General features: G+C 46.2%; 1 protein-coding gene across 1 annotated transcript; it reads right to left on the reverse strand.

Annotated features, from left to right (window-relative positions):
* Positions 1–1,414: 1,414 nt before the first annotated feature.
* Positions 1,415–13,526, reverse strand: Stc1 (stanniocalcin 1). The gene is made up of 4 exons (XM_004630667.1): positions 13,160–13,526; positions 11,054–11,196; positions 10,211–10,422; positions 1,415–4,517 (listed from the first exon to the last, which is right to left on the reverse strand). Exons 1-4 carry the CDS (start codon positions 13,275–13,277, stop codon positions 4,247–4,249), a joined length of 744 nt encoding a protein of 247 aa, XP_004630724.1. The 5' UTR covers positions 13,278–13,526; the 3' UTR covers positions 1,415–4,246.
* Between the last annotated feature and the right edge of the window lie 3,624 nt (positions 13,527–17,150).

Consider the following 17,150-nt stretch of genomic DNA (forward strand, 5'->3'; position numbering starts at 1 on the left):
GGAAGGGTAATAATAATAAAATAGTGTGCTGTCTTTCCTTGGTCAGGTCAAGGTAAGTCGAATGGAACACATGTTTGGCCCTATGGTTATAATTCTTGTTCTATTTGTTAGGTGTTCTATGCATATTTGAACTTGAGAAAATGTAGTTTGGAACTAGAAATGAAGAATATTGAGAACAAGGTCCCCATTTGGATATAAATCCTGCTCTGATGCAGATCTGAGGCTCAGAAGCCTCATGTGCTGGGGTGCTGACCGGGTCATGAGGTGCAGGTGTCGTATACCAGATGTGCTAAGTCTGCTATGTGAGAGGGAGCCCGTTGGCGGTGGGTCACTGGAAACATAACCTGGAAGTGCACACTGCCTCCCCCAGGTCCTCCCTTTGCTCTCTGCTTCTTGGTTGCCATGATGGGAGCAGCTTTCGTCCGCCACACCCTTCCCCCAGGACATCTGTACATCTGCACCTGTTTGTAGTGAACTGAGGCTTCTGAGACTGAGAACGAAAATAAAGCTCCTTTCCTCTCAGTGGTGTGTATCAGGTACTGTGTCTTAGTAACCAAAAAACGTGACTAAAACAAGTTAATAATTTAAAAATTATTAATGGTCTCTCTTGGACTGAACTCCTAAACATGCTTCAAGACCCAGCTGCCCTTCTGATGTGACTCATTTGGGCATTTTCTGAAATGAGGAGTGCTTGCTCCTCAGTCCTCTGCCCACCATCGTCACTGTCATGGATTGCACCGACTGTGTACCAAAATTGTCATGAGCAAGTCACTTCTCTCCTCAGCTCAGTTCTGGGGGGTCACTATCAGCACCTCCATTTTACGGAGACAGAGACTGATGTGATTCAAAATGAAGTAACTCATCATACGATTAATAAGTGACAGAGCCAGAATTCCAGCCCCATGCTCTTCAGACCTCACACTAGCAGGGTGGTGTCTTCCCACCTTACTATGCTTTCTAAATTATTTAAAGAACCGAGGGTGCTATTTTTGTGCTGGGTGTCACAATGGTGACCAAGCGCAGTCTGTCTGTCAGGAGCGTCCAGTCTAGAAGAAGGGTAGGGGGACATTCTTCTACAAAGTGACACCAACATCAAGGAAGACTTGGAAGGAAGACAGTGTGAGTCTCCCCACAGCTGCCTGTGTCACTGGAGCATGCAGGTCACTGGCAGAGAAAGCGTAGTCATGAGGCTGGATTGCTGGTCAGTCTGCATAGCGCAAAGCTTTTTCCAACTTTGTAAGGAGGGCAGTAGGAACTGCTGAATGGATTTAAAGAAATTTGGAAGGTGCTATTTTACACTATATTCCTTTCCTTATTAACATCTATAGTGACCTTCAAGAAAACTAATCCACCAGCGATTTCATGCTCATTCAAGAAATTTTTAAAGAATAACAATGAAAGACATAGGGGAGGGGAAACCAATAAAACATAACACTTTATTATCATTATTTTATCTTAGAAGGAATTCACCAAAGGCTTCATATTATGCTATGGCATCTTTAATTATAAAAATAAGCAAATAAAATAACTTGCATCTGTCATTACCATGATATGTTTCATAACCTTTATGTGCACATGGAGCTTAAAAATGTAATTTAACAATAAATAATGACATATACCAGATATGCTCACTGTTTATTCCAGTACTCAGCCAAAAACCTAAATATCATTTAAATTATAAATACATAATGCAAATATAATGGCACAAAAATATCTAAAGTGCAACCAAATCACGAGAGAGAGAGAGGAGTCATGCAACTGGTCTAGGTCAGCCCCGAATCACTCTGTGCCACAAACACAAGACGAAGCTTTGGAAGTTTAAGGAAGAGTCGGAGGGAGTGAGGAGGGGGAAAGAGAAGCAAAAAACTAGCAACATCGTGAGAACTGCTTCTTTCCATGTGTGTAGATATATGTATTGTAGCTACATATATAAATATTACCGTGGGGGAGAAAAGGGGGTACCATGGTTTGAAGAGGTCATAGCCAAAAAGAAAAAGAGACAGAGACAATCTACTGGACTGAAATAAGAGAGAATTTTGCTAGGAATCCTCATGAAGTACTTGTCACTTTGGGGTCCTGGGTTAGTGGGTTTGCAAAATGGACACAACACACACACTTGATTCGCTTTTCTGGTTCAGAGAAGTCAGCCTTGCCTGGGGTGGGACGTGGGGGAGAGAGGGGGTATCTAACTTAGAGTATGCTCTACCTGATTTCCAAGAGGCTAAGGCAGTGTCCATTTGTCTGGGGACCTGGGGATGGGACAGTTCTGAGTATAAAAACGCCCTTACAATCTGATGTCAGCACGCTTAGAGGCTACGTGGGGACAGAGGCAGCAGCATTTGTACTGCCGCAGCTGCTGGGTCTGCTGCCCTTGATCTTGCTCCTTGAGCAGCACGTTTTAAAGGCTTCGTGGTAAAGTTGTATTGCTTTTCATTTTTCTGGAGAGGTGCCATCCCTCCTCCCACCAGGGTCCTTCTCACTCGACTTGGTCAAATCTTGAGTTTAGCCTAGTGAGAGTCAAGCACCAATAGTTTCTACCCAAGCGAGTTTGGAGTGGCCCCTGCAGAACTAACCCTCCTCCCTCTTCCTCTCTCAACATTGACCTTTGGTGGGCAGTGACGCTCATAAGGGACTGTTGGGTTTAAGGACAGTGACCCTGAGAAACGACTGCTGTTCATAGATAGGTTAGTCATTTGGCTTTGGTGGTTGCCATCTTGTAAACATCACGGCAGGAATGATCAAACCACCAGCTCGTTTTCCCTCTTTCTTTCTTTTTTTTTCTTTTCTTTTTTTTTTTTCTTTTTTTAAACGATCCTACAGAGATGGTCCAGCTGCCAGGGCTACTTTGGCAGGCAGCATGCTACAGGTCAAAAATGTAAGAGGAATCTATTAAGGCTGGACAGCCCAGGGTTACTTATGCTCCCTCAGCCCCAAGTCCCCCGGACTGAAGACCCAAAGGCTCACTGACTCATCCCTGATTGATTTTGTGGCCAATCTCCCACCCCATCATCATCTGCCAGAGAGCCAGGAGTGGATGAAAGATGGCGAGCTAGGCACCACCACTTCCCAAGGTATAGTTGGCCTTATCACGCTAAGTGGTCTGAGCCCAAAGGGATGCTCTTTTGGGTTCCTATAATTCACAGTTGGATTTGACAGAGCTGGTTCAGGATAAGTCTAAGTCAAGTGTAGCCTCTGGGTTGAGGTGGGCTGGGAGGTTAACATCTTACCTGGGGTCCTTTAGATAAACCTGTTGGTTTTTCCTATCTTGTATAGGTCCATCTTAAGTTTCGATGTTGAGTTAAAACTACTTCTACCCCCTTAGTTATAAAAAAGGCCACAAGGAGCATTTATGTGGATATCTGGAAGTGAGATAATTATTCCATTCCCAGGAAAAGAAAAATAAAGCTAAGTTACAAAACTAAATCTATATGCAATAAAGTTATTATATACTGCTTTGTTAAGCAGAGTCCTCTGGAATTTATGTACAGTACATTAGTTTTCAGCTATTTATATTCCACAGTTAGACCTTAAGATTCTCTGGTTTTAAGACAATTGTTAAAGATACTTTTAAAGCTCTGAGCAGTTACAGTACATAAAGATGTTAGCTTTTTGTTTTTCATTAGATGCAAGAAGATGCAGGCTCAAAGTCTGGTTGGAGAGCCAGACTCGAGCAATTTGGTAAATGTGTCAGAAAGGAAATTAGACATTGGAGGATCAAGACCATAAGACACTAGCTCATTAGAGATCAAGAATTCAAACATGACATTCATATTCGTCCATGGCCAGCACAGATTCATAACACGAATTCCATTTAACATCTTTATGAGCATTTACGACATGCATTTAAATAAAGTTATTCATATCCGCTAACTCTACTGGGGCAACCACTCTAAAGGGCTCCACATTGTCAAATTACAATGACTAGGAAGATACATGAATGTTTTGTGTTTGAGGGTAGTCAGAGGGGAGCTGGGGAAAGACATCGCTGGAGGGAGGCGATGACAGAGGGCACGTTCTCCCGAGGACAGGCAGAACGCTCGCACGTGTTCTGTTTATGGAAATGCTGCCACTGGAGAATGTTGGCCTATTGACTACAGAAGCCTAGTTTCATGCAATTTTCTTTAAGGGGAATAGAAAATAGGAACTACTTTAAAAAAATCAAACCAGGCACAGTACACTCAAAGTTGGTGTATCAACACCCCTAAAATGATACTAGTTTGGTGAGGTTGCCAATACCTCTCCCTGGTTACGCACTCTCGTGAGAGGTGCGTTTGATGTGGGAGGGAGAGTCCCCCTCACCTCGCACGTTCCTGAAGAGGACTTTCAGCTTCTGTGGCTCACTAGTGCGCCTCCTGCTGAAGTCAGCTCGTGGGTGTGCTTGGGCGCAGTGATCTGTCTGCAGGATGTAGAAGAGGCTGGCCATGTTGGGCCCAATTTTCTCCATCAGGCTGTCTCTGATTGTGCTGACAGTGTCTTCGTCACATTCCAGAAGGCTACGGACGAGTCTGTTATAGTATCTGCAGTGGGAAAGAAAGCGTGCATGACACTCACTCGTGTGAACAAACTAAGATCTGAGCTTTCTCATGGTCTTTATGCCGCCAACAGTAGTTCCCAATGGTTGAACCATGCAAACACAACTAGCAAATCAGCTGAAGATGGCTTTAGCTTTCTACCTCAAACAGTGTCTTCTTAGCCTAAGTGACATGTTCCCTGGGTTTACCAGGCCATACAAGATAAATCTATCTTCATATTTAGAGTTAAGAAGATTTAGATCACACTCTGAAGCAAAGGCCAACTTGTCGTCTGAAAAGTTTTAGAAACCCTCTTATTTTAGAGGACACCATGATCCAGGGGACCATTTTGGTGGGCTACATGGCACTATGGAGACCATTCAGTCATCAATTCAACTCTCCTTTTGTAGAGAAAAAACTAAGGAGAGCTGGAGATTATACAGTGGGTCACTGACAGAAGTGGGACTTAGTCAAATGCACTGAATGCAGTAAGGTGAGCCCAACACTCAATGCTGATAATAAAATTACTGCACATGGTCTTACAATTATCTTGATGCTTCTTGGCAGTTTTCTTCCTTGGTGCAGATGAGTACATTTTCTGACTGAACTTTTAGTCCCTGTCTTTTGTGCCTCAGGGAGTTTTCCACAAAATTGCTTTTTATTACCACACATTCTCCTAACCTTGGTAAAGGCTATTGACAGACTCTACTTTCAGATTTCCTCCAAAAGCCTGCTGTAGTGAGAAGCCAAATGCTAGGCACTGAGGATATTTAAGAGAAAACACGAATGGTCCCTAAGTGTCTATGCTTCTATACCTCCATGAGAACGTTTTCTACCACTTGGGCTTTTGCTCGCTTCCTTCTCATTTAGGCATCTTATTGGTACTTGGTTTCTGTCACAAAAGCGAGTATCTGATGGTAGATTTGTTTGTCTGACCAGGTTGAAGAGTTGTCACAGGAAGGGCTTGTGCCCTATTTGTATCCCTCACATGTAAGTGTTGTGAGGTTAAATGACTACTCACTGAAGACTTTTAAATTGATGTTGTGGTCACTGAGGAAATCTAAATTTAAAAACAGTATTCTCCCCAATGACAACGATTTGCTAAAGAACAAGTACGCATAGATCTGGTAGACTTCACAAGAAGAAAATCCTTGTGTCTCCTGAAAACTACTTTTGTCTTTGGAACAATTTTTTTAAACATCCCAAATAATGCAGTGAAGCATTACGGTTTAGAAAGGATTCAGCTACCTAATAACCAGAACATATAAATGTCTTGTGATGCTCTCTGGGGAAAGTTCTGGTACTTTCCAATGTGTGTTGGGATGCATCTGCTCCATTGTGAGGTGACAGTTGTCAAAACCCATTAGCTCTGTGTTGGCTAATAGGAAACTGCCCTGATGATAGTGACCTGCTGTACTTATGTGGGGAGACCCTTTCCTCAGAGGAACTAGAGGATCTCTCGGGCCACAGGATCTTCCAGGAAAAGAAACCTATTTATTTTTAACTCACCTCCTGGAGCACAGGATCAAACATCTTTCCAGAATAACTTAACCCCCAGAGAGGTCCTTTCAAGGATGTACAGTAAACAGAGTGGCACGCGGGGAATGAGGTGAGCACTCGCTGACCCCTCTGTGGTAAGAAGATGACAGAGGTGGTGTCTGGGTTGCCTACAAACTCCTATCCTGTACCCCTCCCTCTGGGGACAATTATATCCAGCTGTGAGTGAAGCTGGGATTCTCTGGCACACAGGAACATTTTCTAGCCCTTTGGAATTATGAAGCACATGAGTCAAGTAGCACTTGGACAGAGGAATGGGGAGAAAAGTGGTTTTGGAAAAACTGAGAATGATCAACTCTGTACCAACAGCTTCAGACAGCTGCAGATGCATTGGTCTCCAGGCAGCTCTTAGCTCCTGGGCTCCGTCAGGACCTGGGTTCCCTGTGTCTATTTAAGAGTACAAGTGACTCCCAAAGGACAGTGTCCAATAAGGACTTTATAACTTAGAAGTGAACTCCTCCACTTCTAGAAAGTTCCGTTTATGCCAGATGAATCCTCAAATGGGCTAGAAAACATGATCCTTCCTTAGAAATAAACAGAAAGAGTAGGAAGTTCTTTCTTCTTAGAAAGAATTGGAAGTGCTTCTCTGGCTGCTGAAGGTTACTGTCCTTAAAAGCATTAACTTCACTAGCTAACATTGCCTCTTCAGGGCCATGTGTTTCCTGTGTCCTCACTTGGTCAAAGTGTTTGCTTTCTTTCTCTGAGGACTTTTCCCTTCAGCGTTGCTTTCTCTGGTGTCCCAGCCAGGTCACTTAATTTCTGTGTTTCTTGATCCTCATCTTTGCCAACCTGACTGCTTTTAGTGATCCTCCACCCCACATCTAAAGTAGCCCAGAACTCCTCTAGCAGCTCTTGAAAGGCTGAAAACTTTGTCAGGTTGCCTTTCCACTGACACAGTTAACCCTTTTCCTCTTTATTAAGGATGGACTACAGAACTGACCTCTGGAATGTGCTGGTCCACAAGACAGATCTTTCCTCTAGGTCACTGAGTGCAAGAGATTATTTTTAGAAGTTGTGCCTCAAGCAAGAGTTGACTTAGCCACTGTCGCTTATTGAGCACCATGTTGTACCTCACAGTTACTATAGCTATTGGGCAGACAGGCCTTTTCCTGTAGGACACAATGTGTGAGAACTGAATTGCTGACCACAGTGGTGGCCATATATATTCAATTGTGCTTGTGCTCTATTTTTGGGTTGTGGATATTTCTTGCAGGCTTTTTTGGCTGCCATTTTTGAAATCAAAATAACTTGGCTCAAGGCCACATGAATTCTGGGCCTGGTTCGGCTACTCACAAGCTGTGTGACCTTCAGCAGGTCAGTCTGTGCAGAGCTTCCTTCTTTAGTCAGTAAAATGAGGCAGTGAATCTACATACCAGTTGTCTTCAGTGATGACTCCCTATACCTCCAAGGATTCAGGAGGGGTTTATCTTCACAATTCAACCAAAAATACTGCAGCCCAGGGTAAGGACCCACTTTGCAGGGAGAGTTAGGAATATTTAAGAAGATCCTTTTGTGTGAGCAGAAGGGGACATGGCACGGTCAGTGGTCACTTAGGCAGATCACTTTGGCTGGAAGGACCTTTTCAAGCATGTTTTGTCCCATTTTGAAAATAAATTTCATCCTAGTTTTTTTTTCATCTTGGTGAAGAGTAAGATCAGATGTTCTCCATAGCTACTGGTTCAGCCATGCTTACTCAAATATTCACATACTGCCTAGGAACGTTCTGTGTGAGAGTTTATAAATAGTCCTTTGTTTCCCTTGATCAATATTATTCTTCTGTTTCCTGTTCCCTATCCTTGCCCTAGAGAGTTGGATGCTTGTGTCAGTTTTCCTACTCTGGATCTGGGTTGGCCTAGTTGGTTCCCAAGCTCCACACCGCCTTGCCTGCTTGACCAATTCTGCCTGCTTCCTTATGGCCAAAGGTAGAGCTTGCCAGGGGGACGCTCCAACTGTATTTTCTGGCTTAGGTGAACTTCTGTCATGGAAAATCCCCTTGTTCTGCCTCCTGGGCCAGTCAAAGGCTTTTGGATTCTCCTAGCCCCAAATCTCATGCGAGATAAGTCACAGGAAGGTGGAATGAACCTGTAACTACTTCCTTTTGCAGTTCCTTGCCAATTGGCACCAACTTAGTGTGTGTCTATGGTGGGACAGAGGCTGGGAACGCAGGATGTTTTAGGAGGGTGAGGAGTTTAAATAGAGCAAGGCGAGCCCAGCCTGGAACCGGAAATCTCTCCAGTCCTGAACAAGAATAATATTAGCCTGCTGAAGTAAAATACTTGGAGAAAGGTAAGAGCTACACAAGAGATGCTGGCCTTTAAGAGCTGGCCATACTTTTCCCCCACTGACCTTTTTTATTACATGTGAATCCCACAAGATGAAGGAGGAGATGGGAAAACTTTATGACAGTTTTCTAAGAGTGTTGAAAAACAAGGCATATACTAAAAGGAAGAGTAGGGAGGGGAAGAACTTGGCCTTGGGAGGATGGCATCGCCTGCCTAACCTTGACACCCTCCTTTGGATAGCACACCTCCCTTCATAATAGAAGACTATGAAAAGATTATTCCAGTTGAAATAGCAAGATCAATCTTGCCTGGAAATTGGTCACAGGCCATAGTGTAGATCATATTTGTCACAGGATACCTAAGGATCTAAACTTGTAACAATGGCTTTGTTGGCACTCCCCTCCCCCCAGGGCTGCAACACACCCTTCCACCTTAGCCATAGTCTAATTAACAAGCCTTCATTTCATTTCCTGGTGGTCAAGGGGGTTTGTAGCAATTAGCCAGGTCATCCCTCCCCGCTATGCAACAAGAGTCTTCCTGGGTGATTTTTAAAGCCAGAGTTGCTAAACAGAGACAAGATCTTTGAGAGAGAGGGTGGAGGCAATTTCTTTGTTCTGAGAACATTGGTTAGAACATCATGATAGAGTTGCCCTTCCATGCACCAGGTAAATGATTTGCATAAATGAACTTGCAGTTTTGAAGGGCAATGATGTATAGTTAAGAGTGAATCAGAAATTGTTATGTTGGAGACCTGAACAAAACCTGAGGTAAGAGGCCACTTTTCTGGTCTTCCATTGTATACGTGTGCATGGATAGTCACGCCTAAGCCATTCTGAAGGCAGATGCAGGTGCCTAGCAATGAAACATATCAAGTAAGCCTGTAATAACTCTCAGAGGATCAGAATAGCATGGAATTGACCTTTAGGACTATGTGCAGATTTTGCAGAGCATCAAAGAACCACAGAACTTCAGGACCAGGGGCCCAGTTTTAGGGCAAGGTGCACCACAGTAGCTTGCGTTTGCCTGCCCATGCCAGCACTCCATGCCAGCCCTACCAGCCCCTTTAGTTTTTGCTGGAAACCTTTCCTGCCCACTTACAAGGGCCAGGATGCTAGCCTTCTTGGGCATCAGTTCAGTCCTTGCTGGGAAAGGCAGTGAAGCAAGGCACAGCCAGACATGGGTCTCAGAGACTGTAAGTTCAGTGGCTTTGGATCAAGCAAGATCAGCCAAGATTTGAATGGGACCTCTGTGGTCACCAGAACTTCTTCCTGGGCAGTCTTGGGTGGGAGGGATAGGATAACATTAGACCTGGAAGGCAGTCTACCAGTGCTCCACTCTAGTCCTTTTGTGTTTCAGAGATTTAGGAGATAAAGGTAGCTTGTTCTGAGTTAGCCAGAAAAATATCTGATTGGGGTGAGAACTGATTTGAAACAATCCAGATTTACAGAAATTCTGCATTATGACATTTAGCCAGTATTTTTTTTTTTCTTTGTCATGGCCAATTATACCACTGCACAGTCATGTTTTCAGCCAAATCTTATGTCTTAAAACGTGGTTTCCAGAAAGTTCACCTTTTCCTCCAGGCTTGTGGCAAGAAATGAACAAAGAAAATGCACCCAAGGATGCTGCAGATGAAGCTTTCTGGTAGCGGCATGAAAAGACTTTTTCTCTAACAGTGGGGGGAAAAATCCAAGCTGCTTAAACTGTCACTACCAATCACAAACATATTTTCCTGCAAAAGCTGGGAAGGCTGCAAGCTAAAATAAGAGTGTGACTGGCAATTTAACCCTCGTTCCAAGACTGGCTATGCCAGCCGTCCCCCTCCCCTCTCTGCCTGCAGCCAAGGGGTTGCAATCGCACCTGTTGGAGTAGTGATTGGGCAGTTGCACGACCTCAGTGATGGCCTCAGGGTTGCGCTTGGCGATGCTGCATACATTCAGCTTGCTGTAGCACTCTTCCTGAACCTCAGCAATCATCCTCTGGAAAGTAGAGCACCTCCGGATGGCGAGGAAGACCTTGGAGGTGACCCCATTGGCGATGCACTTCAAGCTCTCTTTGACAAAGGCTTTTCCCTGTGGAGGAGAAGGGCGGATGGGAGGCCAAACTTTAGCTTGACCTGATGAACGAGGTCAGGGCATACAACCTGGGGACCTCCAAGGGGCTCACTGTGGCACCTCCCACGGCCATGTGCGTGTCCTCGCCATGAGATGATTTTACCCCCTGCCCCCCATGATTTTTGTTTTTAATTCCATTCCCATTAGACTTATCTTGAGAACTGAGCTCTGGAGAAAGGATATGAGATTAGCTTGGAAATTGTCATAATCCTACTCTGCATCCTTGTTTCTGAATCTGATAATTCAGATCACAAAGGTAATAAGCCACACCATGCAGCAAGAACTTCTCTGTTGGAAGAACATTTTTATTTCCTCTTCAAGAGGAAAAGCTTTCCTATCCATTACTCCTCCCCTCACAGGCCAGCTTCTGACAGCTCCTGCCAGTTTTGGGAGTGGAGGTTGGGACTCTGGCCCAAATGGGTGTGTGTGTGTGTGTGTGTGTGTGTGTGTGTGTGTGTGCACGTGCACCCAAAGAAGGAAATTTCATGTAGGGAGGCTGGAAAGCAGGCTGCTTCCCTCAACTGCTTCCTAATCAAGAGTCCAACTCTAGCTAATGACGAGCAGCTGAGGCATGCCAGGGCCTTATTACCTGAGTGTCAAATTTAGCAGCGCTGTACAAGAAGGACTTGCAGATGTCATACATGCCATCTGTGTCACAGGTGGAGTTTTCCAGGCACGCGAAAGCCCCACAGCCAACCTGCAGAGCGCCGTTGAGGCAGCGAACCACTTCAGCTGGAAGAGACAAGCGTTCAGTCTCAGTCAAACACAGGTGCTGGGTGGGATCCAGTGGGTGCAGACAGAAAGTTCAAGGACAGAGGATCAGCGGAACTTAGCCCAGAGATCTGTCCTGAGGGACCTTGGAGGCACCCATCTGAAGGATGGGGAGAGAGGGGGATGGGCAGGCCCTTGCTGTTCAGAGCTTGAACTCTAGGAAGGGGAGGGATGCCTTCTCCCTGTGCAAGGCATTTTCTCCATCTCAGCACTGCAGGCCTCTGACTGGGCAAGTGAGGCTGGCCTCTGAGCAGGGCGCAGTGGTTTTCACCTCTGGGGAATTGAAGTTCATTGCTTGGTGACCGAAGGCACAAGGGAGCAGCAGCAGGCAGGGGCTAGTGGTCAAATGTAGGAGCTGAGAGGGGCAAGGAATCTGTCTGGCTTCCAAAGAATACACTCCTGAGTGAAAAGCATGGAATTGCCATCCAGAGAATTTACCAGGAGTCCACCTGGAAGGAGACCCTTCTGATTTGGGGCTTTTAAACTTACCATCATCCTGGCAGAAAGGAATCTGATCCATTGATGCCCACCACCCCCGTGCTTAGAGTGCTTAGAGGTATGTATAATCTCTGTCAAATTAAAGGTTTTTTTTTTTTCTTAAAGAGAGAAACACAGGTGTGCAATAACAAGGCCAAGGCACCCCTTGTGCAAGACTGGAAGAAAACCACAAAGAACTTGCATGAGCTTTTCTACATTCTGGATAAGATCTCTCATAAAAGTAATTTCTCTCCCACAGAAGGGGGGTGTTCTGGCAGGCAGCTCGACAAGAAATGATCTGTAGCCCTCATACCATAGGATTCTTCGCTGAGATCAAAAGCGTGGTTCAGTTAGGTTTCCCCACCCCCTCCCACCACCCGCAGCCTCTGGGATATTACAAGTCATTTCCCTAATTATATATTTCCACGGGTTCAAATTATAACTTTGCTTTAAGCAGTTTTAATATGCATTAGGGCTGCTATTGTTTTAGGCAAGCTCGAATTGTGAATCACGGCATCTCTATAGCAACTAAGTACAAAAGGAAGTAAGGCAAAAGCCCTCCCCTCCCTTAGGCAGGGACCTGCGCTCTTCCAAGGGGAACGTCTGGTCTGCAGCATTTTGACACCTGCGATCCCCTCTCTGCTGACAGTTGGGGAAGAGGGGACAGGAATGGAAGGGGAGAGAGCGGGGCGGGAGGAGTCAAGGGGCAGAGGTGTCAACGCAGGCTTCCTCGTGCCTCTTCCTTAAGAGGCCAGGGGCAGACACAATTAACTGCTCCGGGAGTCAGGGTGAAAGTAAGACCTTCCTCTGGAAGAAACAGCTGCTTCATTTCACAAATGGTCTTTTGCAAGGGGCTCCTGGCCATCGGGCTGCATGCGGAGTGGATGGAGCACGAGGAGCTGGGAAGGAGGGAGAGAGGCAGGGTGGGTGTGGGGGGTGGGATGGGTAGGGTTTCCTCTGTATCCGCCCTGGATTTGTCAGACTGAAAAGGGAGCTTCTCTGTGTGCTCTCTAAAGAGGCAGAGACGTCAAGTTATAGGGTCTTACGGGGGAAGGGGGAGGGCCGGCATCAGAGCAGCCGTGTCTCACCTTAAGACCGGCTTCTGGAAAGTATAGAGAGCGCTTTCAAGCATGCCAACATGCAAGCGTTCCCCGCCCCCTCCCCCCGAGAGGGTACGTGCCAGATTTCAGGCAATCAGGCTAGGCTTATGCAATGAAATACCCTCAGCACATCGCCCGGCTTCTTCTTCTTCTTCGGTAGTCGCATGCAGTTTATTAAACAAAGGAGCTCCACTTCCTAAGGCTATTGGATTTCACTAGCAGTTTATTGCCACCAGGCACGAAGCACATTTATTATCAAGATCAGCCGTCACAGACACAGTTGCAAAAGTGGGAGGCAAATGAGGACAGCTCTTTCGGGGAGAAACCGGTCCCGGGTCGGCGCTTACCTGAGTTCTGAGCTGCCACTCGGGATTTCCTGGGGCTCACAGAGTCATTCTGCTCCGCCTCGTGGGTTGCAGAAGCACTCATCACCAGCACCAGAAGCACTGCTGAGTTTTGGAGCATTCTCTGAGAAGTTTCCGCTAAGTTGTTGGGTTTTTTTTTTTTCCTCCCCCCCTTTCCTCTTTCCCTCTCCCGGCTCGAGTGAAGACGTGGATCTGGATGTACTGAGAGCGTAGGTGAGGATTTGATGAGGGCTGCTGCTGGGCGGCTGCTGCTGCTGCTGCTGCTGCTGCTGCTGCTGTTCCTGCGGACTCGGCGGTTCCTGCTGTGTCTGTGGCTGCAGTCTCTGCTTCTTGCACCTCTGGCTTTTGCAAACTGGGGGCCTAAGAGCTGCACCCAGGGATTTTATAGCCGTTCTTATCGGTCCTTAGGATCAGGGACCAATCACGTTCCTCAACTGGCCTGGCTAGCCAATAGGAGGGCACGCTATTTCAGCTGGAGCTTTTTGACTTCTTAGAAATATTTTCCAGCAAATTAAAAGTACCTGCTGCCAATGTTTTACGTGTGTGTGTGTGTGTGTGTGTGTGCGCGCGCGCTGTGTGTGTGTGCAGAGATGTGTGAAAAAGCTATTTTCATGGAATCAAGGAATAACTCTGTACTGATGGAACTGAACGAAAATTATGTGGAAATTTCTCCAAGGTGCCTTTTGAAATTTATTCATCTGTAAGAGAAACTAGCTGCTGGGGGAGACTTGGGGAGCGTGGGTGGGGTGGAGAGATGTGATCTCTTTGGATTAGAATTTAACCTAATTACAGCACTTTTACTCTAATTTTAACAGGGTGCACCCTGCGTTGTAAGCCGTGTATGTGTGTCACGTCTCCACATCTCTGTGCGCACGTGGTCGTGTATGCTGTGCACGTACGGCGCATGCTGCGGTGCACGCACACCCTGAGTTTTCGCTCCCAGGAGCCCACAGGGAGGAATGCAGGCCAGTGAGAGAGCCCCGCGGACATGACGTGAGGGCCTGAGCGGGGCTCCGGGCTCCTGGCTGGCTTGCTCGGTGCTCTTGGTGCAGTCCTTTTCTCCTGCTCTTCCTCAGTGTTCAAATCTGTAAAATGCCCACACCGAACGCTGGCATTTCTTCCACCTCTTAAATGATGTGGTTCTCTAGTCACATACACTACAAGTCTCCATCTTTTTTTCCCCTTCTTTTTTGTCACTGGCAGGATTTCAAAACTCCACGAGTGTCCGTTACTGTTGTAGACGCACACAAGCACGCCCCACTCTCACCACATTCAAGACAGACATGGTGAATGCCTGAGAATTAATAAACTGTGTATTCAGGCTCAGCTACCTCATAATCACGTTGAAACAATAAGCTGGTCAAAGCAAGACTAAACCTGCTGGGTAAACCAGTTCATTTCTTGGGGGGTGGGGAGGAGGCGGGGTGGGGGTGGGGCGGGGACTGGGAAGAGGGGTAGGGAAAGAGCAGAATGTGTAGGAGAGAGGACTGATAAACTCTGGGCTTAATGGGAAAATTACAGTGAAATCACAAATCCTGCCCAGTATAGTAGCTCATATTTTCTTGTAAGTGGGCTGCAGGCAACACCGAGGCTTGTCCCTAACTTGTGAAGGAGGTTAACGACCCATGAGAGGACCGCTTAGGGCAGGAAGGTGGTCATTAAAGGCTGGGGTGAGGTGAAGGGATTAAACAATGAAACCTTTAAAAAATGTTGAGGAGGTAAATGGGAAAGGGCCACTGGTGATTCCTACAGACTTGGGCAGGTTGACCCAGGACAGAAGGTGGAGCCAGCGACTACAGATCTTAAACCCTTCAAATGAAAGTTAAAGAGAGCCAACTCTCTAACCAAATGGAGGTCAGTTGGATCTATGTGGAGGGAAGGGGTTGTTGAGTGACTTATAGCCTATGCTTGGGGGAGGGGGAAGGGTTGCAGAGATGGAAGAAAGAATACAGAAGGTATCTAAAAGGGGTTGGCAGAATGTCACTAAGTAACTCATCCATCCTATTTGACATCCATTTAAGTCAGTCTTGCTATTTCTCTTGTACCTTTCCAGCTGAGATACACGGGAATGGTTAGGGGAAGGCAAATGACACCAGACCCAGCAGAAGGCAGATGAACCATTCTTGATCTTGCAGTGTTTGCAGCCAGGTAGGGGAGGCGGCCAAGCCCAGTGATTCCCTCTGAAAGGTGCAAGCCGTCCAGACCTTGCTGGGTGGGACACAGGCACAAGGAGCATTAGCTAGAGAGGTGAGGGGAGCATGGCAGACTGCCCTTCAGGCGTGATCTGTGGGGACAGACTGTGAGCCCGTCTTTCTTTTCTAAGTTTAGAAATAAGTGCTAATATTTTAAAAATAAAATTCTTGTTCTGGAAAGTCCCAAGGCTTTTTTAAAAAAGTGCTTTGGACAAGAGTGGTTGATGTCCAGTGGTGTGGAATAGACTATTCCAGGTTCTTTTCGGATTGTACTTCCCTTGTGCTGGTCTGCCAGGTGGGCGGTGAGAGGGTTTCCTTCCAACCACCCACTGCCTTCTACCTTCTTTCTGATACTCTCACCAGAACACAATGTCCTACAAGAATCAGAATGTCTTCTGTGTGTTCTTCTTCCAAGTTTCATTTATTTTCCTTCTTATTGTGCTCACTCACCAGCGCCCGCCGGGAGGTTCGTTGCAAGGTGTGTCAATGTTTCACAATGGCGGGCATGCTGTCATTTGAAGAAACACAATGGCTATCTGCCACTGTGGCCTCAGTGTGACTGGTGTGTACATGAACGCATCTGAGAAATGAAAAGGTAGGAGTTGAAGTTCCAGTGGGAATGCTCAGTGCAAAGTTCCTTCTCAGACGTCCATAATCTGAGCATATTTGAAAGTCTACAGTTATTCCATCTGCTGTCTTGCATGTTGATGCAGCAGTGATACATCTTGGGAGCTCCTCAGGTGACTTCTGGTCCCTTTGGAGTTTTATTACGGATACATGGGCATCCTGAATAGGAATTGTTAAGCCACATATTGAAATTAGTGTTTGGGGACAATTTCCTCATTTTTTGTAGAACACTTGGACAAGGAAAAGGATGGGGGTTTTCTGACTACTTAGTAACACCAGTTTGTATTGAAGTGGTTAAGATGGCAACAGGAAAGGAAGATAAATATGAGGAACATTTTAAATAAATGGATATTCTCAAGTAAGCTAAAGACTTGGGGAATGGAAATGGAGAGGACCCATGTCACACATGTGCTCCCCATTGTTTGGTCCTGGTAATGCCGTAGTGAGGGCTGCTGAGTATGTAGGGGAGGCAGGCACTTTCTGGGGTTCTGTGAGGTTGTAGAATTCATTACCCATTAAAAGACTTGGACGATATTTAATGTAGGTGAGGTGCTTTCCAAGCCAGGCTGCACAGTTGGAGGTGCCCCCAGGTGCCACGGGTGGGAGGGAGGGCGCCTTGTGCCTTTGCCCTGAGCAGGAAAAGTGCTAAGAAGTGTGAAGGAGCAGCTGCCAACACCCCCGGCGGGATGACGATGCCCTGGCTGTGCCCGTGCGAGGCTGGCATGAGTTCAGTGAGAAGATTAAGCCAAAAATCTCTATGGCTTTGTTGGATTTGGCTAGCTTAGAGCTAAGTAGTGAACAGCTCTTTGCCTTTTGGGTGAAAGGAGCTCAAGAGCATGGTTTCGTTGTAAATGCTCTTTTCATTAACAGAGTGCGAGACCCAGCAAGGTTGCTTTGACATAGTGACCAAGGTTGGGTTCTTTTTTCTTTGGCAATTCTGTGTGCGTGTGTCTGTGTGTGTTGAACTGTTGAGTCATGGCTTCCTAAAATCAAGACAAAGGGGAGGAAGACAGTAAAGGAGGAAGATGAGGGAACAGCATTTTCCACCATTTTTCCCCCTGTGGACTCCAGGTTTCCTGTGTAGTTGGTTTCAAAGTCTTGCACGAATCTGTACTTCTTATGAACCTTTGATTGCTTTGAAATCTGCCAAAGAA

The sequence above is a fragment of the Octodon degus genome, unplaced genomic scaffold (assembly GCF_000260255.1).
Source record: "Octodon degus isolate 3935 unplaced genomic scaffold, OctDeg1.0 scaffold00036, whole genome shotgun sequence".
Taxonomy (NCBI): domain Eukaryota; kingdom Metazoa; phylum Chordata; class Mammalia; order Rodentia; family Octodontidae; genus Octodon; species Octodon degus.